Below are 23,598 nucleotides of genomic sequence, written 5' to 3' on the forward strand. Positions count from 1 at the left end.
AGGGAGGAACCTGACACTGCCTGCTGTAGCCGTTCTGTTTGCAGCCAGACTGGTATAATGTCGGGTGTACACTACGTGACTTTGAAACTCCTAACATCGCTGATCCTCTCACATTAAACGTCTTGCCGGTGTTTTTTTTTTTTTTTTTTTTGGTCTTGGTGTGCTTACTAAACGATCTGGCACAGACGGGTCACACACTACAGGATTCTCCATACCACGCTGTCTCACCAAAACAATGTGGTGATGTGATTTAACATAGCTAGAACATGGGGTGGCAGGTAGCCTAGTGGTTAGAGTGTTGGGCCAGTAACCAAAAGTTTGCTGGACCGAATCCCCGAGCTGACAATTTAAAAAAATCAGTGGTTCTGCCCCCAGACAAAGCAGTTAACACCCGGTAGGCCATCAGTTAAGAACAAATTCTTATTTACAATGATTTGCCTAGTTGTGGCTCAAAGCAGCCTCATAAACATTTTCAGTCAGACATTCACGTTTGCCATAACAGCATTTAAACATCTAGCCAACATTTTGAATTGCTTGTGAACTTCAGAGCTGTAACGATTTGACACTTTGGTTAAATTCAAGTAGAATCTCTAGCAGTAATCTCTCCTGCTGGAGAGTCTACACATTCTGGATGATGTGAAACAACATCACCGTCTTACTGGCTTCTTCTCTGGCAGACTCTCATTGGCTATTGCTGATCAATGTTCTCAAAACGTGTTGCACATCTCACACTACAAGAGCATAGTGTATTTTGTTCCGATTTTTAAAATCAAACGTTTAGAAAATATCAGGACATCTGGGACTGCTCAAAGACTTGATCGGTCGCTCTGAGTAGACTACGACATGGAGGATTTTGGCTCCGATCTCAAACTGGTCTGGGACAGCTAAATCATGTAGTGTACACCCAGCTTAACACCTTCTGTGTCACCTCTGTCTGCGTTTCTCTCTGCCAGACTAGACCTGTGTAGTACAATACACCGGCTTACCAGCTTATAACCAAACCCTCTCCTCTCTGTCTAGGTGGTGGTTGACTTTCAGTCCTGGGAGAGCAGTTGGGGCTAAGGAAGACTAAGCCAATCGCTGCTGGTTGGTGACTTCCTTGAAAAGCCAGCGTTGGACTGGAGCAGCCAGCTAGGGCCATGAGTCAGGGCTTCCTCCTCCCTCTGTGGACCAGAGCCAAAATGGAGGTTTAGCCCAGACAGACGCTGAGCAAGTGTTCAGGTAAGATGGTGTTTTTTTGTAAATGTAAGCAAACCTCGATGAATCAGAGGCGCTACAATAACCTACTTTATCTCCCAGCAGCCTTTGCTCTCTTTCTCTCTCGTCCTGAGCCAACTATAGCAGTCAGTTGTTTTTGTCGTGATTTGTAACGTGGAAATGTGTGTGGGGAAATGTTCAAGACACCGACTGCTTCTGTGAAAAATGTAGATCGATGAGATGGAAATTATGCTGTCTCTGGTAACCCACCCCGGATATTAAAGACAAATCACTCCTATGTTCACTCTGTTTCTTTTTAAGTTGTGTTAAATATGTCCTGTCTCAGCCACAGAGCAATACATTCCTCTCTAACTCTGTCTTTATCCCAGCTCTCTACTTTGACGTCAGTCACGCGTGAGAGATCAACCGAGAGACTGTGTGGCCTGTACATTTTTCTAATCCCTATTAGCTTTAAGTAATAACTTCAGCAGAACAGTAAGTAGTACTAGGAACCCCACACAGAGTACTGACTGTCCTTTTAAAATCTATATGACTCTATGCTCCCCATAACTACGGGTATGACACTAATGCTTGGATGAGATATTTGGCTACGTCAGTGTTGCTCGTTACACAAACCTCACTAAGTGAACTTCCCCTATCTGTGTGGGTTGGGGCCCTGTGCTCTTCTGTGTTAGGATGGGGGGCTGGGGCCCCGTGCTGCTCTTCTGGGTTAGGATGGGGGGGGGCTGGGGCCCCGTGCTGCCCTTCTGGGTTAGGAAGGGGTGCTGGGGCCCCGTGCTGCTCTTCTGGGTTAGGATGGGGGTCAGCAGGGGCATAGGCTGCTCACCTCATCTCTGCCCTACGTACAGCCTATAGCCTCCCTCACACAGCCCATTAGAAACAGGGGGAGCAGTGGGGTGAGGGGTTGAGGTCAATTCAAATTGAAGGTGGTCAATTTAGGATGTAAACTCAAATTCGAGTTCAAGGGACCACTTTGAGGTAGAGGTGTGTGTGTGTGTGTATATATACTGAACAAAAATATCTAAATGCGACATGCAGCAATTTCAACGATTTTACTGAGTTACAGTTCATATAAAGAAATCAGTCAATTCAAAATAAATGTATTTTGGCCCTAATGTATGGATTTGTCCAGGTGGGAAAGGGCAGTGTGGAGTGCGATTGCATCATCTGTGGATCTGTTGGGGTGGTATGCGAATTGGAGTGGGTCTAGGGTTTCCGGCATGATGGTGTTGTGCGATATGGCCAGCCTTTCAAAGCACTTCATGCCTACCGACATGAGTGCTACAGGGTGGTAATCATTTAAGGAGTTTACCATCGCTTTCTTGGTCACAGGGACTATGCTGGTCTGCTTGAAACATTTAGGTATTACAGACTCGGTCAGGGAGAGGTGGAAAATGTCAGTGAAGACTCTTGCCAGTTGGTCCGCGCATGCTTTGAGAACAAGTCCTGGTAATCTGTCTGGCCCCGCGGCTTTGTGAATGTTGACCTGTTTTTAAAGGTCTTGCTCACATCAGCCACGGAGAGCGTGATCACACAGTCATCTGGAACAGCTGGTGCTCTCATGCATGCTTCAGTGTTGCTTGCCTGAAAGCGAGCATAAAAGGCATTTAGCTCGTCTGGTAGGCTTGCGCCACTGGGCACCTCGCGGCTGAGTTTCCCTTTGTAGTCCGTAATAGTTTTCAAGCCCTGCCACATCCGACGAGCGTCAGAGCCGGTGTAGTACGATTCAATCTTAGACCTGTATTGACGCTTTGTCTGTTTGATGGTTTGTCTGAGGTTATTGCGGGATTTCTTATAAGCGTCCGGATTAGTGTCCTGCTCCTTGAAAGCGGTAGCTCTAGCCTTTTAGCTCGGTGCGGATGTTGCCTGTAATCCATGGCTTCTGGTTGGGATATGTACGTGTGGTGACTGTGGGGACAACGTCAGCGATGCACTGATTGATGAAGCCTGACTGAGGTGGTATACTCCTCAATGCCATTGGATGAATCCCGGAACATATTCTAGTCTGCGCTAGCAAATCAGTCCTGTAGTGTAGCATCCGCGTCATCTGACCAGTTCTGTATTGAGCGAGTCACTGGTGCTTCCTGCTTTAGATTTAGCTTGTAAGCAGGAATCAGGAGGATAGAATTGTGGTCAGATTTACCAAATGGAGGGTGAGGGAGAGCTCTGTATGCATCTCTGTGTGTGGCGTGTAGGTGGTCCAGAGTGTTTTAATTTTTTTATTTCATGAATTTATTTACTTTTTCTCTGGTTGCACATGTGACATGCTGGTAGAAATCAGGTAAAACGGATTTAAGTTTGCCTGCATTAATGTCCCCGGCCACTAGGAGCGCCGCTTCTGGATGAGCATTTTCTTGTTTGCTTATGGCCTTATTACAGCTCGTTGAGTGCAGTCTTAGTGCCAGTATTGGTTTGTGGTGGTAAATAGACATCTACGAATAATATAGATGAGAACTCTCTTGGTAGATAGTGCGGTCTACAGCTTATCATGAGGTATTCTACCTCAGACGGGCAATACCTCAAGACTTTTTAATATTAGACATCGCGCACCAGCAGTTATTGACAAATAGACACACACGCGCCCTTCGTCTTACCGGACGTAGCTGCTCTGTCCTGTCGATGCACGGAGAAGCCAGCCAGCTCTATGTTATCCGTGTCTTCGTTTAGCCACGTCTCGGTGAAACATAAGATATTACAGTTTTTAATGTCCCGTTGGTAGGATAGTCTCTTATTAATCATATAGTCCAGTTTGTTTTCCAATGATTGAACGTTGGCCAATAATATGGAGTGTAGTGGTGGTTTACCTACTCGTCTGCAAGTTCTTACAAGGCACCCCGCCCTCCTCCATCCAGTTCGAGGTGAGTAATCGCTGTTCTGATGTCCAGAAGTTCTTTTCGGTCATAAGAGACGGTAGCAGAAACATTATGTTTAAAATGAGTTACAAACAATGTGAAAAAAACAGAAAACAAACAGAATAGCACAGTTGGTTAGCAGCCCGTAAAATGGAAGTCATTCCTTCCGGCGCCGTCCTTGATGCGGGCCGGGCGGCTGCGTGCTAACCTCTGTCGTCAGTTGAACGGTGTTTCCTCCGACACATTGGTTACAGCTTCCGGGTTAAGTGGGCGGGTGTTAAGAAGCGCGGCTTTGTCAGATCATGTTTCAGAGGATGCATGACTTGACCTTTGCCTCGCAGCGATGAGACAAGATCAAAATTGAGGAGGAGGGGTAAAAGAAAATATACAAAATAAAAACTCTACTGATTTTTAGGTTATTTCTTCATAAGAAAAGCAATATTATGTTTATAATATGGTCATACATTTGGCAGGAGGTTAGGAAGTGCAGCTCAGTTTTAACCTCGTTCTGTGGGCAGTGTGCACATAGCCTGTCTTCTCTTGAGAGCCAGGTCTGTCTACGGTGGCCTTTCTCAATAGCAAGGCTATGCTCACTGAGTCTGTATATTTTTATTTAAAAAAATTTATTTCACCTTTTATTTAACCAGGTAGGCTAGTTGAGAACAAGTTCTAATTTGCAACTGCGACTTGGCCAAGATAAAGCAAAGCAGTTCGACACATACAACAACACAGAGTTACACATGGAATAAACAAACATGCAGTCAATAATACAGTAGATAAAGTCTATATACAGTATGTGCAAATGAGGGAGGTAAGGCAATAAATAGGCCATGGTGGCGAAGTAATTACAATATAGCAATTAAACACTGGAATGGTAGATGTGCAGAAGATGAATGTGCAAGTAGAGATACAGGGGTGCAAAGGAGCAAGATAAATAAATACAGTATGGGGATGAGGTAGTTGGATGGGCTATTTACAGATGGGCTATGTACAGGTGCAGTGATCTGTGAGCTGCTCTGACAGCTGGTGCTTAAAGCTCGTGAGGGAGATATGAGTCTCCAGCTTCAGAGATTTTTGTAGGTCGTTCCAGTCATTGGCAGCAGAGAACTGGAAGGAAAGGCGGCCAAAGGAAGAATTTGCTTTTGGGGTGACCAATGAGATATACCTGCTGGAGCGCGTGCTACGGGTGGGTGCTGCTATGGTGACCAGTGAGCTGAGATAAGGCAGGGCTTTACCTAGCAGAGACTTGTAGATGACCAAGAGCCAGTGGGTTTGGCGACGAGTATGAAGCGAGGACCAGTCGAGAGTGTACAAGTCGCAGTGGTGGGTAGTATATGGGGCTTTGGTGACAAAACGGATGGCACTGTGATAGACTGCATCCAATTTGTTGAGTAGAGTGTTGGAGGCTATTTTGTAAATGACATCGCCGAAGTCGAGGATCGGTAGGATGGTCAGTTTTACGAGGGTATGTTTGGCAGTGTCATGACGTTGGCCTCTTTGGGTACAGGAAGGACAGTTGACCCCCTCCCCTTTGTACCATTCCCCAACCTACCTTCCCCCCAACCCAGGCCCTGTGTGAAAGGGTTGTTAAAAACCCTAAGAGGAGAATCTCCTACCACATGTTTCATAGAGAGACAAAGGAAATTCTTCCAACTCATAGAATTGGAGAACCGAGCGACGTGTGTTCTGGAGAAGGTATGGAAGATTGGTGAAGAATCCAGCTACGAACTGGTCCGCTTGGTACAATTTTGTGATACTCAGAAGAGACAATATAGCCATATTACCATAAAACTGTTTATATAATAGCCTCAGCTTGAGACTTGCATCATAATGGTTGTATAGAATGTATTAATAAGGATAAAGCTTTTGTAATACATTGAGATGCTATGTACTAATGTAATGTGATTGGTTACAGAAATACAATTCTAACTCAGTCATAGGCACGCCCCCAGGGACACATACAGGACCAGGCGTCATTTGACAAGCCTGTTCAAGGGTCACTATAAAACCCACCCTGATTTACATTTCTTTAGACCAGGCCTCCACTCCATGGCCAATAGGTTTTAACATCAAATTCGTCTATTGAAAGTGAACTATACCACGTGGTTAACTTTTAGACTATCGAGACCGACAGAATAAGAACAAGTCTTTGATATTAATTATTAGTCTGCAGCTAAGTAAATTATATCATTGAACGTGAAAGACCAACGAAACATCCATTCTATGACGACATTAATGAATGTCGCCCTGAAAGATCCATTGTAACAGAGAGAGAGAGAGAGAGAGAGAGAGAGAGAGAGAGAGAGAGGGAGAGAGAGAGAGAGAGAGAGAGAGAGAGAGAGAGAGAGAGAGAGAGGAGAGAGAGGAGAGAGAGAGAGAGAGAGAGAGAGAGAGAGAGAGAGAGAGAGAGAGAGAGAGAGAGAGGAGAGAGAGAGAGAGAGAGAGATAGAGAGAGAGAGAGAGAGAGAGAGAGAGAGAGAGAGAGAGAGAGAGAGAGAGAGAGAGAGAGAGAGAGAGAGAGAGAGAGAGAGAGAGAGAGGAGAGAGAGAGAGAGAGAGAGAGAGAGAGAGAGAGCGAGAGAGAGAGAGAGAGAGAGAGAGAGAGAGAGAGAGAGAGAGAGAGAGAGAGAGAGAAAAAAAAAAAAAAAGCGGACAAGAATCAGAACGACACACTGAGCGTAAATATATCTTGATTGCAATTGTTCCCGAATGAGTGAGCCTTCAATTGTTAATATTAATGAACTCTGTAGGTGTGCATTCTCAGCTGACTGTTTATGACCCATTGTCTAACAGACCAGCCATGCCTGTTAGCCATTAGGGCACATTACTATTCCAATCCTTTGTGACGATAATTACTGTTTTTATCTTTTCTGTTAATTACTTAGTGTAGTAAATAAATGATTTTAAGACAATTGATGTATGGATGATTTTAGTAAAGACTGGGTTCGTGCAGATACAACAATTTACGACGTTTGGAATGAGACTGGACTCGAGGTAAAATACACCATTTAAACCAGAAGATAATCGGCCTATATTATAATATAGGAAAGTTATGTTAGGAAAATTATAACTTTGTAATCTGAAAATTCTCCTTGGTGCCCCAATCTCCTAGTTAATTACAATTAAACGATTAATCAGTTTAATCGCGTGATAATAATTACAGGGAGTTAATTGATAAACATGTCTTCAGTTTAATGGTACCCCAAAGACACGACAGCAGCATGAGTGAAGGATGCTTTGTTGCGAAATAGGAAGCCGATTCTAGATTTCATTTTGGATTGGAGATGCTGGAAGGAGAGTTTACAGTCTAACCAGACACCTAGGTATTTGTAGTTGTCCACATATTCTAAGTCAGATCCGTCCAGAGTAGTGATTTACATTTTAGTAATTTAGCAGACGCTCTTATCCAGAGCGACTTACAGTAGTGAATGCATACATTTCATTTTATTTTTATTTTTTTGTACTGGCCCCCCGTGGGAATCGAACCCACAACCCTGGCGTTGCACACACCATGCTGGCGTTGCAAACACCATGCTCTACCAACTGAGCCACAGGGAAGGCTAGTGATGCTGGACGGGCGGGAAGGTGCGGGCAGCGATCGGTTGAAGAGCATGCATTTAGTTTTACTTGCATTTAAGAGCAGTTGGAGGCCACGGAAGGAGTGTTGTATGGCATTGAAGCTCGTCTGGAGGTTAGTTAAGACAGTGTCCAAAGAAAGGCCAGATGTATACAGAAGGGTGTCGTCTGCGTAGAGGTGGATCAGAGAATCACCAGCAGCAAGAGCGACATCATTGATCTATACAGAGAAGAGAGTCGGCCTGAGAATTGAACCCTGTGGCACCCCCATAGAGACTGCCAGAGGTACGAACAACAGGCCCTCCGATTTGACACACTGAACTCTGTCTGAGAAGTAGTTGTTGAACCAGGCGAGACAATCATTTGCGAAACCAAAGCTGTTGAGTCTGCCGATAAGAATGTGGTGATTGACAGAGTCGAAAGCATTGGCCAGGTCGATGAATACGGCTGCACAGTAATGTCTATCGATGGCGGTTATGATATCGTTTAGGACCTTGAGCGTGGCTGAGGTGCACCCACCAGCTCTGAAACCAGATTGCATAGCGGAGAAGGTACGGTGGGATTTGAAATGGTTGGTAATCTGTTTGCTAACTTGGCTTTCGAAGACCTTAGAAAGGCAGGGTAGGATAGCTATAGGTCTGTAGCAATTTGGGTCTAGAGTGTCTCCCCCTTTTGAAGAGGGGGAGGACCGTGGCAGCATTCCAATCTTTGGGAATCTCAGATGATACGAAAGAGGTTGAACAGGCTAGTAATAGGGGCTGCAACAATTTCGGCAGATAATTTTAGAAAGAGAGGGTCCAGATTGTCTTGCCCGGCTGATTTGTAGGGGTCCAGATTTTGCACCTCTTTCAGAACATCAGCTATCTGGATTTGGGTGAAGGAGAAATGGGGAGGCTTGGGCGAGTTGCTGTGGGGGGTGGATTACTGTTGATCGGGCTAGGGGTAGCCAGGTGGAAAGCATGGCCAGCCGTAGGAAAATGCTTATTGAAATTCTCAATGATTGTGGATTTATCGGTGGTGACAGTGTTACCTAGCCTCAGTGCAGTGGGCAGCTGGGAGGAGGTGCTTTTATTTTCCATGGACTTTAGTGTCCCAGAACATTTTTGAGTTTGTGCTACAGGATGCACATTTCTGCTTGAAAAAGCTAGCCTTTGCTTTCCTAACTGCCTGTGTATATTGGTTCCTAACTTCCCTAAAAAGTTGCATATCACGGGGGCTATTCGATGCTAATGCAGAACGTCACAGGATGTTTTTGTGCTGGTCAAGGACATAGTCAAAGCTTTCTTTTAAGTTTGGGTCAATCACAGTGGTCAGGTATTCTGCCACTGTGTACTCTGTTAATGGGCCAAATAGCATTCTAGTTTGCTCAGTTTTTTTGGGGGGGGTTATTTCTTTCCCATGTGTCAAGTAATTGTCTTTTAGTTTTGTCATGATTTGATTGGGTCTAATTGTGTTGATGTCCTGGGGCTCTGCGGGGTGTGTTTGTGAACACAGCCCCAGGACCCCTCTGTCTATCTGTCTGTTGTAATTAGGCTAACCTCTGTATAGTAATAACCCTAACCTCTGTATAGTAATAACCCTAACCTCTGTATAGTAATAACCCTAACCTCTGTATAGTAATAACCCTAACCTCTGTTGTGTCCCTGCAGTGCTGCGGGTCCTCTGCCTAGGCATGGAGTGGTGTTGGCTGCAGACTGGATGACAGGGTCTTCAGGGAGAGCCGACGCGCGTCCCCCTGCACAGACACCCAACCCCCTAACTGACCACCGCTGACCCGTTACCACGGTGACACTGACACCGAAGTACAGCCTCACCCCTGCAACCACAGCAGAACCCCTCCCCCCCTTTTCCTCATCTCCTTCTATCTGGACTCTCCTTACCCCCTCCTCCTTTCCTGACCACCTCCTCCTTTCCTGACCACCCCCCTCTCTTTCTTCCCTAATCCCCCCTTCCTCCTCCTTTCCTGACCCCCCCCTTTCCTCCTCCTTTCCTGACCCCCCCCCTTTCCTCCTCCTTTCCTGACCCCCCCCTTTCCTCCTCCTTTCCTGACCCCCCCTTTCCTCCTCCTTTCCTGACCCTCCTCCTCCGCCTCTCCTGACCCTCCTCTCCTGAACCCTCTCTCAACCCCTTCCTTCTCTCCTACCCTGTAGTTCATGTGCCAAGTCCTCTCTCCCCCTCTTCTCTGAACCCTGATCTCTGACCCTTGACCCCTTTGGTCAGGATGAGCTGGCTGAGCCGGCTGACCCCTCGAGGTCCGGGGGGCAGGTCCAGTCGGAACGTAGCACCCTCCAGTCCCTGTACTGCTGACCCAGAAACCTGCCTCATGGTGTTTGAGAACCACTGGAGACAGGTGAGACTCGAACACTCAAATCTGTACTAATTTATGGACTGGTTTAGACCTGGGATACCAGATGGGTGCAATTATATTATCAGGTAGAACAGAAAACCAGCATTAGTCTGGACCTCCAGGGTAGGATTTGAATACCCCTGCTCTAGGGGAATAACCTTTTTGAGCACGCACGCATACACACAACTACAGTATATCTACATCCCTTTATATGCATCTCAGGGCAAGAGGCATCACTACAGTCCCTGGTTCGAATCCAGGCGGTATCGCATCCGGGCGTGATTGGAAGTCCTATAGGGCGGCGCAATTGGCCCAGCGTTGTTCGGGTTGGCCCTGGGTAGAAATGTAATTAAAATCCACCTACACATAGTCTAGACACAAGACGCGTTCGCGCTGCGTTGCCGAGACGCGTTGGAGCGCACGCTGCCGAGACGCGCACGCTGCCGAGACGCGTTCGCGTATGACTAAGTCACTTTGGATAGAAGCTTCTGCTAAATGACAAACACATTACATGACGCACACCTACTCGTTGAACACCTCATTCCAAAATCATGGGATTTAATATGGAGTTGGTTCCCCCTTTGCTGCTATAACAGCTTCCACTTGATCTTGGAACATTGCTGCAGGGACTTGTTTCCATTCAGCCATGAGCATTCGTGAGGTCGAGCACTGATGTTGGGCAATTAGGCCTGGCTCGCAGTTGGCGTACCAATTGATCCCAAAGGTGTTCGATAGGGTTGAGGTCAGGGCTCTGCTGGCCAGTCAAGTTCTTCCACACCGATCTTGACAAACCATTTCTGTATGATCTTCGCTTTGTGCACAGGGGCATTGTCACGCTGAAACAGGAAAGGGCCTCTCCCAAACTCTTGCCACAAAGTTGTAAGTACAGAATCGTCTAGAATGTCATTGTATGCTGTAGCGTTAAGATTTCCCTTCACTGGATCTAAGGGGCCCAAACCATGGAAAACAGCTCCAGACCATTATTCCTCCTCCACCAAACTTTACAGTTAGCACTATGCATTGGGGAAGGTAGCGTTCTCCTGGAATCCGTCAAACCCAGATTTGTCCGTCGGACTGCCAGACGGTACAGCGTGATTCATCACTCCAGAGAACGCATTTCCACTGCTCCAGAGTCCAATGGTGGTGAGCTTTACACCACTCGAGCCGATTGCTTGGCAATGCGCATGGTGATCTTAGGCTTCTGTGCGGTTCCTCTGCCATGGAAACCCATTTCATGAAGTTCCTGAACTATAGTTGTTGTGCTGACGTTGCTTCCAAAGGCAGTTTGGAACTTAGTAGTGAGTGTTGCAACTGAGGACAGACTTTTTTTTTTCTTGTGTGGCCTACCACTTTGCGGCTGAGCCGTTGTTGCTCCTAGACGTTTCCACTTCACAATAACAGCACTTACAGTTGACCGGGGCAGCTCTAGCAGGGCAGAAATTTGACAAACTGACTTGTTGGAAAGGTGGCATCCTATGACTGTGCCTCATACTTTTGTGTATACATAGTGTATATTGATAGATACACATTTGAAATCTGCCAACAGGATGTCATCCATCATAATGCTACACTCTGCCTGCCAGACAGCTTGTACAGGAAGTAATAATGCTGCGGCTGACCCTGTCAAAGCTGTTGCTCTCTCTTCCTCTCTCTCTCATTAACTCTGTTCTCTCTTTCTCCCCTCTCCCAGCACTGAGCTGACTAGGGCTTTTAGCTTAATGTGTGTAGGGGGAGGGTTATTATGTGTACGGAGAGTGGATGCACTTTCCATGTCTTTCAGCCTTTATTGTATGTGGGGATCAGTTGCCTGGATAGTGTGTGTGCCTGCCTGTCAAGAAGGATGGACCAGTCTGTCAACCGTTATCAGCTCCCATCAGTAGAGTATCGATCATCCCTTTTAGTCTTTAACTGCCGGTCACGTCATGCCAACAGAGGCTATTTTGTTACTATCCAGGCACTTCAACTGATCCCCACATACAATAAAGGTTGAAAGAAGCAGCGTCTCAAGGTGTCTATTGACCCGTCGCTGTCAGTGTCTCTACTGACCCGTCGCTATCAGCGTCTCAAGGTCTCTACTGACACGTCGCTATCAGCGTCTCAAGGTCTCTACTGACCCGTCGCTATCAGCGTCTCAAGGTCTCTACTGACCCGTCGCTATCAGCGTCTCAAGGTCTCTACTGACCCGTCGCTATCAGCGTCTCAAGGTCTCTACTGACCCGTCGCTGTCAGCGTCTCAAGGTCTCTACTGACCCGTCGCTGTCAGCGTCTCAAGGTCTCTACTGACCCGTCGCTGTCAGCGTCTCAAGGTCTCTACTGACCCGTCGCTGTCAGCGTCTCAAGGTCTCTACTGACCCGTCGCTATCAGCGTCTCAAGGTCTCTACTGACCCGTCGCTATCAGCGTCTCAAGGTCTCTACTGACCCGTCGCTATCAGCGTCTCAAGGTCTCTACTGACCCGTCGCTGTCAGCGTCTCAAGGTCTCTACTGACCCGTCGCTGTCAGCGTCTCAAGGTCTCTACTGACCCGTCGCTGTCAGCGTCTCAAGGTCTCTACTGACCCGTCGCTGTCAGCGTCTCAAGGTCTCTACTGACCCGTCGCTGTCAGCGTCTCAAGGTCTCTACTGACCCGTCGCTGTCAGCGTCTCAAGGTCTCTACTGACCCGTCGCTGTCAGCGTCTCAAGGTCTCTACTGACCCGTCGCTGTCAGCGTCTCAAGGTCTCTACTGACCCGTCGCTGTCAGCGTCTCAAGGTCTCTACTGACCCGTCGCTGTCAGCGTCTCAAGGTCTCTACTGACCCGTCGCTGTCAGCGTCTCAAGGTCTCTACTGACCCGTCGCTGTCAGCGTCTCAAGGTCTCTACTGACCCGTCGCTGTCAGCGTCTCAAGGTCTCTACTGACCTGTCGCTGTCAGTGTCTCAAGGTCTCTACAAAACCCATTATCACTGAGGGATTTTGATTTATTTGGGTAAAAACTCATGCAGCAGGATGTACATTGTATTTCCAGAGGATAAAAGACCAGATAAAATGACTTGGCTCTGGTGTCCAGGTAGTATTTACAATTTATTTGCAGATGATCAGATCAAGGAACATCTCAGAAACCACATGAATATATAATATAAACCTTCCAATCCTCCGAGGTGTGAAATGCGATCGCCAAATTAAACACCCTGGAACGCGCCCCACCCTCTGTGCCTTAGCATTAGATTAGAAGGGTGGCAGCAGTCTACTGTAATACCACCAGGCCCAAGACCATTACCACACAACACCCTGGAACGCGCCCCACCCTCTGTGCCTTAGCATTAGATTAGAAGGGTGGCTTTCCACTGAGGACATCAGTCTCCTGTAATACCGCCAGGCCCAAGACCATTACCACACAACACCCTGGAACGCGCCCCACCCTCTGTGCCTTAGCATTAGATTAGAAGGGTGGCTTTCCACTGAGGACATCAGTCTCCTGTAATACCGCCAGGCCCAAGACCATTACCACACAACACACTGGCTGTGTCCCAAATAGCACCCTATTGTCTATATAGTGCCCTACTTTTGATCAGAGGCCAATGGTCTAAAGTAGTGCACTATATAGGGAATATGGTGCCATTTGGGATGCAGACCTCTGGAGGGCAGAGCAATGCAACAAAGGTCAAACTTATTAAAAAATAAACATTAAAAAAGTACGCTTTTTTTATTTAATTAGGCAAGTCAGTTAAGAACAAATCATTATTTATAATGACATCCTACACAGGCCAAACCCGGTTGACGCTGGGCCAATTGTGTGCCGCCCTATGGGGCTCCCAATCATGACCGGTTGTGATACAGCCTGGAATCGAACCAGGGTCTGTAGTGATGCTTCTAGCACTTAGATACAGTGCCTTAGACAGCTGTGCCACTCAGGAGCCCCTATATATCTGTCCTGTTTCACTGCTTGTACAAGTGGGTAACCTGTACGACTGTGCGATCAAAATATGTGTTTTGGATATCCCAAATCTCCCTCAGACACCCTATGTGAATGGGTTCACGGGCCAGGGATCAGCCATTATTGATGGTGACCCTGTAGCAATTAGGGTTAAGTGCCTTGCTCAAGGGCAGATCGACAGATATTTCACCTTGTCAGCTCAGGGATACGATGGAGGAAAATGTCTGTAGTCTACTGTACATGATGGAGGAACATATTGTCTGTAGTCTACTGTACATGATGGAGGAACATAATGTCTAGTCTACTGTACATGATGGAGGAACATATTGGTTGTAGTCTACTGTACATGATGGAGGAACATATTGTCTGTAGTCTACTGTACATGATGGAGGAACATATTGTCTGTAGTCTACTGTACATGATGAAGGAACAGCCCCCATAAACACCTTAGCACAATGGGAAAGAGTAGTTTTATCTATGACAGCATCAGTAGTTATCTACCATCCGCTGGCAGACATGTTTACATCTGGTAAGTGTTATCAGGGTTCTTTAGAAGGAATATGTGAGCGACGTTGCTGTAGCTCTATAGTTACTTAACATTAGCATAGAGGTAGCACTTCCATGCCAGTGATAATCATCACGTTTCCTGCTGGTACTGCTGGCTGTTTTGACACTTTTTAGAAGCCACATTAATGGATGGATAGCAAGTTCATACAGACAGTGGACATTCTCAGGGATAACATGTGCCCCGCAGATTGACCACTAGACACCCAATTCGCCCGACTCATTTTCACAAATTTCTCCGGGTTTTTATACGTTTTTAATTTATGGTGACAGCTGACCACAAAGCGTTGTGTGGGATTATTTCTGAAGTTAGAGCTGATTTGGAGGAACTCAAACAACATTACAATGTTATAACAATTCATTTAAGAGTTTGTTATTTGTGAATGTTTTCTTGGAGTTCTCAAAGTTATTATTATATGTGTTTCTGGCATTGAGAAATAGTGGTTACAATGCCTTTTAAGACCAGCAGGAAGTCCCCCCCCATCAACCCTCCAACACCACATCCAGATACATCTGGTTTCCCATCCAGGACTGACCCTGCTTAGCTTGAGGCAAACCAGCAGTGGGATGCAAGGTGCTATGTTGCTTTATTAAATGTGCCGGGGGAAAAAAATACAAAGAGGTGTTTGATCACAATCGAAAATGTTTAATGAAAACCTATTTATTTTGAATTCATTTTTTTTGTTGCAGATTTCTAAGTTATTTCCTTTGCAAAATATTTTTTTTGCTCAATACATTTGGGTTTACGTTTTGCTTTCAATATCATGATTTTTGTTTTCAATACTAAGAATTTTGTTCTCGACTTCAGAAGTTTTGCTTGATCTTAATGGCAACAAAGTAACTCAATACGAGCTTCCTGCTAAGCAGCACATCACTGAGTCAACAACAGACACTCATGGTAACTCATTCTCACACACTTGGGGTTTCACACACAACACTGTGTGTTTTTGTCAATTAGATTTTTGGGGGGTAAATTTCACTATGTGTAAAATTCTCAGAAGTTGATTGGTTGATGCCCAATGCAGGTACTAATTAGTGATGCATGTGACATCCAGCCAACCCCCAGGACACTGAGGATTAACCCCCCCCCTCCCTCCTCTACAGGTGTCCTGGGTGCTGGAGCAGCGGGATCCGTCAAGCTCTAGCGATGACCTCACCGCGGTGCGGAACCACACCGACCAGATGCTGTGCCTCCTGGCCGAGGAGCGACCGGGGGAGTGTGAGGGGCCCCCCGGGGCGGTAACGTCCGGTAACGTCCCCCCCGTTGGCCCCATCCTGGACCTGGTGGTGACTGAGAACGTCCTGGAGCGTGTGGTGCAGTGGCACCTGAGGCGTGGCCTGGACACCGACAGCCAGGGGGCGCTACTCAAGTTGTTTGAGATGCTGATAGGCCAGTCTCAGCAGCCCTTGCTCCAACACAAGGCGGTGCTGCAACCTCTACTGGGCCTGCTGGGGGCCTGTGCTGAGCCCCAGCTGGGCTGCCCTCCCTCTCTGGAGAACAGCCTAGTGCTGCTGCTCAACCAGGTGGGTGGAACAGATTGGTTGATTGTTATTGGGAAAAGATGCTCTGAGTACAACCCAGGGGATAACACGTGAAAGCAATTCTACTTGTTTCCAACATGGTCCCTGAAGGAATACACAGAAGGCAGACAAAAGAAAAGAAAAACAGTGCAAAGGAAAATAAACATTGTGGCTCAATGGAGGCGTGGGTGGCATGAGACGGCTGGAGGCGTGGGTGGCATGAGACGGCTGGAGGCGTGGGTGGCATGAGACGGCTGGAGGCGTGGGTGGCATGAGACGGCTGGAGGCGTGGGTGGCATGAGACGGCTGGAGGCGTGGGTGGCATGAGACGGCTGGAGGCGTGGGTGGCATGAGACGGCTGGAGGCGTGGGTGGCATGAGACGGCTGGAGGCGTGGGTGGCATGAGACGGCTGGAGGCGTGGGTGGCATGAGACGGCTGGAGGCGTGGGTGGCATGAGACGGCTGGAGGCGTGGGTGGCATGAGACGGCTGGAGGCGTGGGTGGCATGAGACGGCTGGAGGCGTGGGTGGCATGAGACGGCTGGAGGCGTGGGTGGCATGAGACGGCTGGAGGCGTGGGTGGCATGAGACGGCTGGAGGCGTGGGTGGCATGAGACGGCTGGAGGCGTGGGTGGCTGGAGGCGTGGGTGGCTGGAGGCGTGGGTGGCTGGAGGCGTGGGTGGCTGGAGGCGTGGGTGGCTGGAGGCGTGGGTGGCTGGAGGCGTGGGTGGCATGAGACGGCTGGAGGCGTGGGTGGCATGAGACGGCTGGAGGCGTGGGTGGCATGAGACGGCTGGAGGCATGAGACGGCTGGAGGCGTGAGACGGCTGGAGGCGTGAGACGGCTGGAGGCGTGGGTGGCATGAGACGGCTGGAGGCGTGGGTGGCATGAGACGGCTGGAGACGTGGGTGGCATGAGACGGCTGGAGGCGTGGGTGGCTGGAGGCGTGGGTGGCATGAGGCGTGGGTGGCATGAGGCGTGGGTGGCATGAGACGGCTGGAGGCGTGGGTGGCATGAGATGGCTGGAGGCGTGGGTGGCATGAGATGGCTGGAGGCGTGGGTGGCATGAGGCGTGGGTGGCATGAGGCGTGGGTGGCATGAGACGGCTGGAGGCGTGGGTGGCATGAGACGGCTGGAGGCGTGGGTGGCATGAGGCGTGGGTGGCATGAGGCGGCTGGAGGCGTGGGTGGCATGAGACGGCTGGAGGCGTGGGTGGCATGAGACGGCTGGAGGCGTGGGTGGCATGAGACGGCTGGAGGCGTGGGTGGCATGAGACGGCTGGAGGCGTGGGTGGCATGAGACGGCTGGAGGCGTGGGTAGCTACTGTTGAGTTGTTAAACCTTTTGTAATTCATATAATGTTAGCCCTGTTCATTGTGTCATGTCGTATTGTGTGCGTTTATGTTTCGTGAAATGAAAAAGATATTGCGATCTCAACATCCCCAGATCTGTGTGTCCATGGCGCGTGCTCCTGCTGTGTTGGAGCTGTTGTTCAGGACCGCCCCAGCCCAACACGGTCCTACCAACCTGCTCATCTTCTCTCTGCTGGTTCCCTTCATCCACCGTGACGGGGCCATCGGACAGCAGGCCCGCGACGCCCTCCTCCTCGTCATGGCAACCTCCGCCAGCAACCAGGGCGTGGCACGCTACATTGCAGAGAACTCCTACTTCTGCCCGGTGAGGGATTTATTTCATGTATTTATATTTAACTTTTGTTTAGGCAGTAGTCCCATTTGAGACCAAGGTCTCTTTTTCAAGGGAGCCCTGCATTACAACAGCAGAAAGCAATTACACGTGAAAAGTTAGACACAAACTGAACTAATGGGGTAAGGGTGGTATGGGACATGGCTCTTTCTGTTCACGATCTATCGGTGAACATATCGGAATCGGACGATATTAGCTGAAAATGCCAACGTCAGTATCAGCCCGACGTCTGTCTAGTTTAACGGCAATGTGAAAAACCGATGTCAAAGTTGACGTGCATACCTATATGACGTAATGAAGCCATGTAAAATGTAGCGCTACACGTGCAACACAGTATTCCTAACCTAGCCCACAATGTCTGCTGTGTGGATCAAGCAGTCAACAAGTCGAGCAGTCATTTGAAAGAGTAAGAACATTTCAGCAAGACAACTCAAAAGGCGAAATCCATTAACGCCAAGATAATGGAATTCATTGCCCTTGACAATCAACCGTTTTCTGTCGTGGGTGATGTAGGCTTTCGCCCGACTGGTTGAGCACCGGTACACACTACCAAGTGTGCTATTTTTCAGATGTTGCCCTACCGGAGTTACACAGTAATAGCGTCACTGCTATTAGCTTCACGACATACATACTATGGAATGCCGTTTGGGTCTTTGCATGTCAAAAAAGATACAGTAGCACTGTCAAAGCTGTACAAAAGAAGTCTGCAAACACCGCCCACGACTACACTAACAAAGTGCTACATGTTTAAACCCGTGATTCAGTATTGCCTCCATTAACTTGCTCTCTGTGGGTTTGTGGACTGCCTGTATCTCACTAAGGATCTGGAACGACTGTCTGTTTCCCCTCTGACAGACACATGCTGATCCGCCGGTGATGATGGTGTGTCTAGTGTTGTCACGAAACAAGAATTTAGACTTTGAAACCAATACCATGTTTAGTATCACAATACTCGATTCCAAAACGATACCATGAAAAAAAAAAAAAAGCGGGGATGATTTTAATTTTTTTGTAGGACTGAGAAAGTCAGTTCTGGTGATTTATTTTTTTTTTAAATTTTTAATTTTTTTAAATTTATTTTAATTTAATTTTTTATTTTATTTTTTTTTAAGGATATTCTTTTTAAAGGACCACACAGACATTTAGGGGCACAATGAAAGTTTGAGTTGTTTCAATGATGATGATGATAATAAAGGACTAAAAGACCATGAATAAAATGTTTCTGGAGTGTTCCATGCTCAACCAAGCACAATGTACCCTCAAATATTGGAGTCGTGTAGATGAGTCAAAAAATGTCAGCTGCCCCTTGAAAGGGCTGATGGGTAACTGGGCACTCACGTGGGGGGGGGGGGATTAGAGAGATCTCTTTGCTATCAGTTATTTGCAATTTCAAAACGCAACCTAGTGTGATTTTTTATTATTATATTTTTTTATGTAGTTAGCCATCAAACACTAGGACAAAGTCACTCTTCAGTAGACTTCTTGGTTCATTTGACCAACTTTTGTGCTTGTGTGCTTCTGGAAATGAGTCTTTCAGCACTTCACTCACAGTGCACTACTCCCCGGGCACTAATGTAGAGGAAAGAGATGAGTAGGGATGGTGCCAGGTTTCCTCCAGACGTGACGCTTGGCAATCAGGCCAAAGAGTTCAATCTTGGTTTCATCAGACCAGATAATCTTGTTTCTCATGGTCTGAGTCCTTAAGTGCCTTTTGGCAAACTGCAAGTGGGCTGTCATGCCTTTTAATGAGGAGTGGGTTCTGTCTGACCACTCTACCATAAAGGCCTGATTGGTGGAATTCTGCAGAGATGGTTGTCCTTCTGAAAGGCTCTCCCATCTCCACAGAGGAACTCTGGAGCTCTGTCAGAGTGACCATCAGGTTCTTCATGACCAAGGCTCTCCTCCCCCATTTGCTGTGTTTGGACAGGCGGCCAGCTCTAGGAAGAGTCTTGGTGGTTCCAAACGTCTACCATTTTAAGAATGATGGAGGCCACTGTGTTCTTGGGGGGCCTTCAATGCTGCAGAATTGCTAAATGCATAATTAATTGCATAATTATTTACATTTGACATTTTAGTAATTTAGTAGACGCTCTTACCCAGAGCGACTTACAGTAGTGAGTGGATACATTATTTTGTACTGGTCCCCCGTGGGAATCGAACTGAGCCACACGGGACCATTATTATTATATTGTCTATAGTATAGTCAGAGTAGCCTAATCCATGTGAAAGCAACACAGACATGTTTATTGTACCATTCTGCCTGCCGTAGTGCGAATGGCTGGAACAGGTGATGTTTTTACTTCCTTTTAGAATTTGAGCCAGTTTGCTACAGCAGCAAATGGAAGTCTGAATTTAAATTTATTTAAATGGTAAATCTCTGTTGGTAAACTGGGTGAATCAAGATGTAGCCTAGGCGTATTCACAATACAGGTGAGTGAATATTCAATAGGAGTGTGTACATGCATTGATTTATTGAACTTGTTTTGGCAACAAAAAAAATAATCTGAGGCTACAGATGGAAAAACAATTTGTTTAACTTCTATTTGGGACACATTTTATTGTACTGATCAACATTTAAGACCCATGATGTCATTCACACACAGTCCGTGAGGCTAGAGCAAAGATGATCTTGACTGGGAGAGACATGAGGTGGGTGAAACTAAGTCAATTCATTTAAATTTTTTGTGACAATCTGCTTTAAATCAGCAATATTTTGTTACTGTATCTCAAACAAGGTACTAGGGTAGGGAATTGATGTTGGTTTCAGCTGTAAGCTAGTAAAGAAAGTTTGCCTACAAACCTGGAAGCTGTTCTTTTTTTTTTCTTGATTTGTAGTGTTCTAGCCTGCACTGGACATTGTTTTGGGAACAGTAATTAACCGTTTCAACATCTCTACAGGCCGTGTTGCATTATTCAGTGGTGCCTCGTGGCAGGCTAGAGCTAGCAATGAGTGAGGGAAGCAGGCACGGTGCTCTTGCGCGATAAGGTGACATCAGCTGTGCTGATACAGATTTGCTCCTCTCAATCAGTAGACATTGTGAAACAGAAGTACCTTTTAAAGTAACTAAAATTCTAGTACCGAAACGTTTTCCCATGTTCTAGTATCGAAAAAGTTCCGACGTTTTGGGTTTACCGTGCAACATTACTCATGAATGCAAGCGATTTTGGTTTAAATTTGAAGTTTTGTTGGAGTTTACATTATAGGTACACTTCACTTCCTGGAAAAATATTTTAGGACATGATTTTGGAATTCTGATTAGTTTTATGTAATGACTCCAATTAATAGAGAAGGGAGGTTACTTTGCATTAGGACTTTTGATGCCTATTCACTTGTCTACCTTACTGGTGATTACATCTGTTCAGCTTACTGTGTAATGACTGGGTAGGGGTGGGCTCTGTAATGACTGGTTAGGGGTGGGCTCTGTAATGACTGGTTAGGGGTGGCTCTGTAATGACTGGTTAGGGGTGGGCTCTGTAATGACTGGTTAGGGTGGGCTCTGTAATGACTGGTTAGGGGTGGGCTCTGTAATGACTGGGTAGGGGGTGGCTCTGTAATGACTGGTTAGGGGGTGGGCTCTGTAATGACTGGTTAGGGGGTGGGCTCTGTAATGACTGGGTAGGGGGTGGCTCTGTAATGACTGGTTAGGGGGTGGGCTCTGTAATGACTGGTTAGGGGTGGCTCTGTAATGACTGGTTAGGGTGGGCTCTGTAATGACTGGTTAGGGGGTGGGCTCTGTAATGACTGGTTAGGGGTGGCTCTGTAATGACTGGTTAGGGGTGGCTCTGTAATGACTGGTTAGGGGTGGCTCTGTAATGACTGGTTAGGGGTGGCTCTGTAATGACTGGTTAGGGGTGGCTCTGTAATGACTGGTTAGGGGTGGCTCTGTAATGACTGGTTAGGGGTGGCTCTGTAATGACTGGTTAGGGGTGGCTCTGTAATGACTGGTTAGGGGTGGGCTCTGTAATGACTGGGTAGGGGGTGGCTCTGTAATGACTGGGTAGGGGGTGGCTCTGTAATGACTGGGTAGGGGGTGGCTCTGTAATGACTGGTTAGGGGTGGGCTCTGTAATGACTGGTTAGGGGTGGGCTCTGTAATGACTGGTTAGGGGTGGGCTCTGTAATGACTGGTTAGGGTTGGCTCTGTAATGACTGGGTAGGGGGTGGCTCTGTAATGACTGGTTAGGGGTGGGCTCTGTAATGACTGGTTAGGGTGGGCTCTGTAATGACTGGTTAGCGTTGGCTCTGTAATGACTGGTTAGGGGTGGCTCTGTAATGACTGGTTAGGGGTGGCTCTGTAATGACTGGTTAGGGGTGGGCTCTGTAATGACTGGTTAGGGGTGGCTCTGTAATGACTGGTTAGGGGTGGCTCTGTAATGACTGGGTAGGGGTGGGCTCTGTAATGACTGGGTAGGGGTGGGCTCTGTAATGACTGGGTAGGGGGTGGCTCTGTAATGACTGGGTAGGGGGTGGCTCTGTAATGACTGGTTAGGGGTGGGCTCTGTAATGACTGGTTAGGGGTGGGCTCTGTAATGACTGGTTAGGGGTGGCTCTGTAATGACTGGTTAGGGGTGGCTCTGTAATGACTGGTTAGTGGTGGCTCTGTAATGACTGGTTAGGGTGGGCTCTGTAATGACTGGTTAGGGGTGGCTCTGTAATGACTGGTTAGGGTGGGCTCTGTAATGACTGGTTAGGGTGGGCTCTAATGACTGGTTAGGGTGGGCTCTGTAATGACTGGTTAGGGGTGGCTCTGTAATGACTGGTTTGGGGTGGGCTCTGTAATGACTGGTTTGGGGTGGGCTCTGTAATGACTGGTTTGGGGTGGGCTCTGTAATGACTGGTTTGGGGTGGGCTCTGTAATGACTGGTTAGGGGTGGGCTCTGTAATGACTGGTTAGGGGTGGGCTCTGTAATGACTGGTTAGGGGTGGGCTCTGTAATGACTGGTTAGGGGTGGGCTCTGTAATGACTGGTTAGTGGTGGCTCTGTAATGACTGGTTAGGGGTGGCTCTGTAATGACTGGTTAGGGGTGGCTCTGTAATGACTGGTTAGTGGTGGCTCTGTAATGACTGGTTAGGGGTGGGCTCTGTAATGACTGGTTAGTGGTGGCTCTGTAATGACTGGTTAGGGGTGGCTCTGTAATGACTGGTTAGGGGTGGCTCTGTAATGACTGGTTAGTGGTGGCTCTGTAATGACTGGTTAGGGGTGGGCTCTGTAATGACTGGTTAGTGGTGGCTCTGTAATGACTGGTTAGGGGTGGGCTCTGTAATGACTGGTCAGGGGTGGCTCTGTAATGCTGTCTGTCTGTTTGCTGTGTGTAATGCCGTCTGTCTGTCTTTGCAGTATGTGGTTGGCTCTCCTCCACTCCTCCTCCCTTCCCTGTAACCCTTCTTTTGTCCTCTCCTGTACTGTGTTGTGTAACCCTCCTCTTGTCCTCTCCTGTACTGTGTTGTGTAACCCTCCTCTTGTCCTCTCCTGTACTGTGTTGTGTAACCCTCCTCTTGTCCTCTCCTGTACTGTGTTGTGTAACCCTCCTCTTGTCCTCTCCTGTACTGTGTTGTGTAACCCTCCTCTTGTCCTCTCCTGTACTGTGTTGTGTAACCCTCCTCTTGTCCTCTCCTGTACTGTGTTGTGTAACCCTCCTCTTGTCCTCTCCTGTACTGTGTAGTGTAACCCTCCTCTTGTCCTCTCCTGTACTGTGTTGTGTACTCCCCTATGATGAAATAATGTATGAGCTTCAGTCAAATCTCCTTACCAGAGGATCAACAGAGTTGTAGACCAACGGGGGGGGGACTTTTAATACAGTCCTCTTTGACACCTACTCTTGTCTTTCTGCTCATGAATCAACTCCAACAAGACTGACTGCGGTCCAAACACTTAAAATAATTTCCAAACGATAACCAAACAGAAACA

The 23,598-nt window shown here is 47.5% G+C and overlaps 1 protein-coding gene across 3 annotated transcripts in view; it reads left to right on the plus strand.

Annotated features, from left to right (window-relative positions):
* The window catches only part of fhip1b (FHF complex subunit HOOK interacting protein 1B), a 53,416-nt gene that overhangs the window by 8,871 nt on the left and 20,947 nt on the right, over nucleotides 1-23,598 (plus strand). For 2 of the 3 annotated variants that reach the window (XR_014382076.1, XR_014382075.1), the window contains exons 2-5: nucleotides 1,021-1,221; nucleotides 9,295-9,995; nucleotides 15,572-15,991; nucleotides 17,433-17,663. Coding sequence is in view for 1 of the 3 variants with exons in the window: in XM_045704879.2 (XP_045560835.2) it covers nucleotides 9,867-9,995; nucleotides 15,572-15,991; nucleotides 17,433-17,663 (780 nt within the window). In the remaining 2 variants the exon portion in view is untranslated. The remainder of the gene's footprint in view (nucleotides 1-1,020; nucleotides 1,222-9,294; nucleotides 9,996-15,571; nucleotides 15,992-17,432; nucleotides 17,664-23,598) is intronic. The other variant, XM_045704879.2, reaches the window with a different exon arrangement.

The sequence above is a fragment of the Salmo salar genome, chromosome 21 (genome assembly GCF_965601325.2).
Source record: "Salmo salar chromosome 21, fSalSal1, whole genome shotgun sequence".
Taxonomy (NCBI): Eukaryota; Metazoa; Chordata; class Actinopteri; order Salmoniformes; family Salmonidae; genus Salmo; species Salmo salar.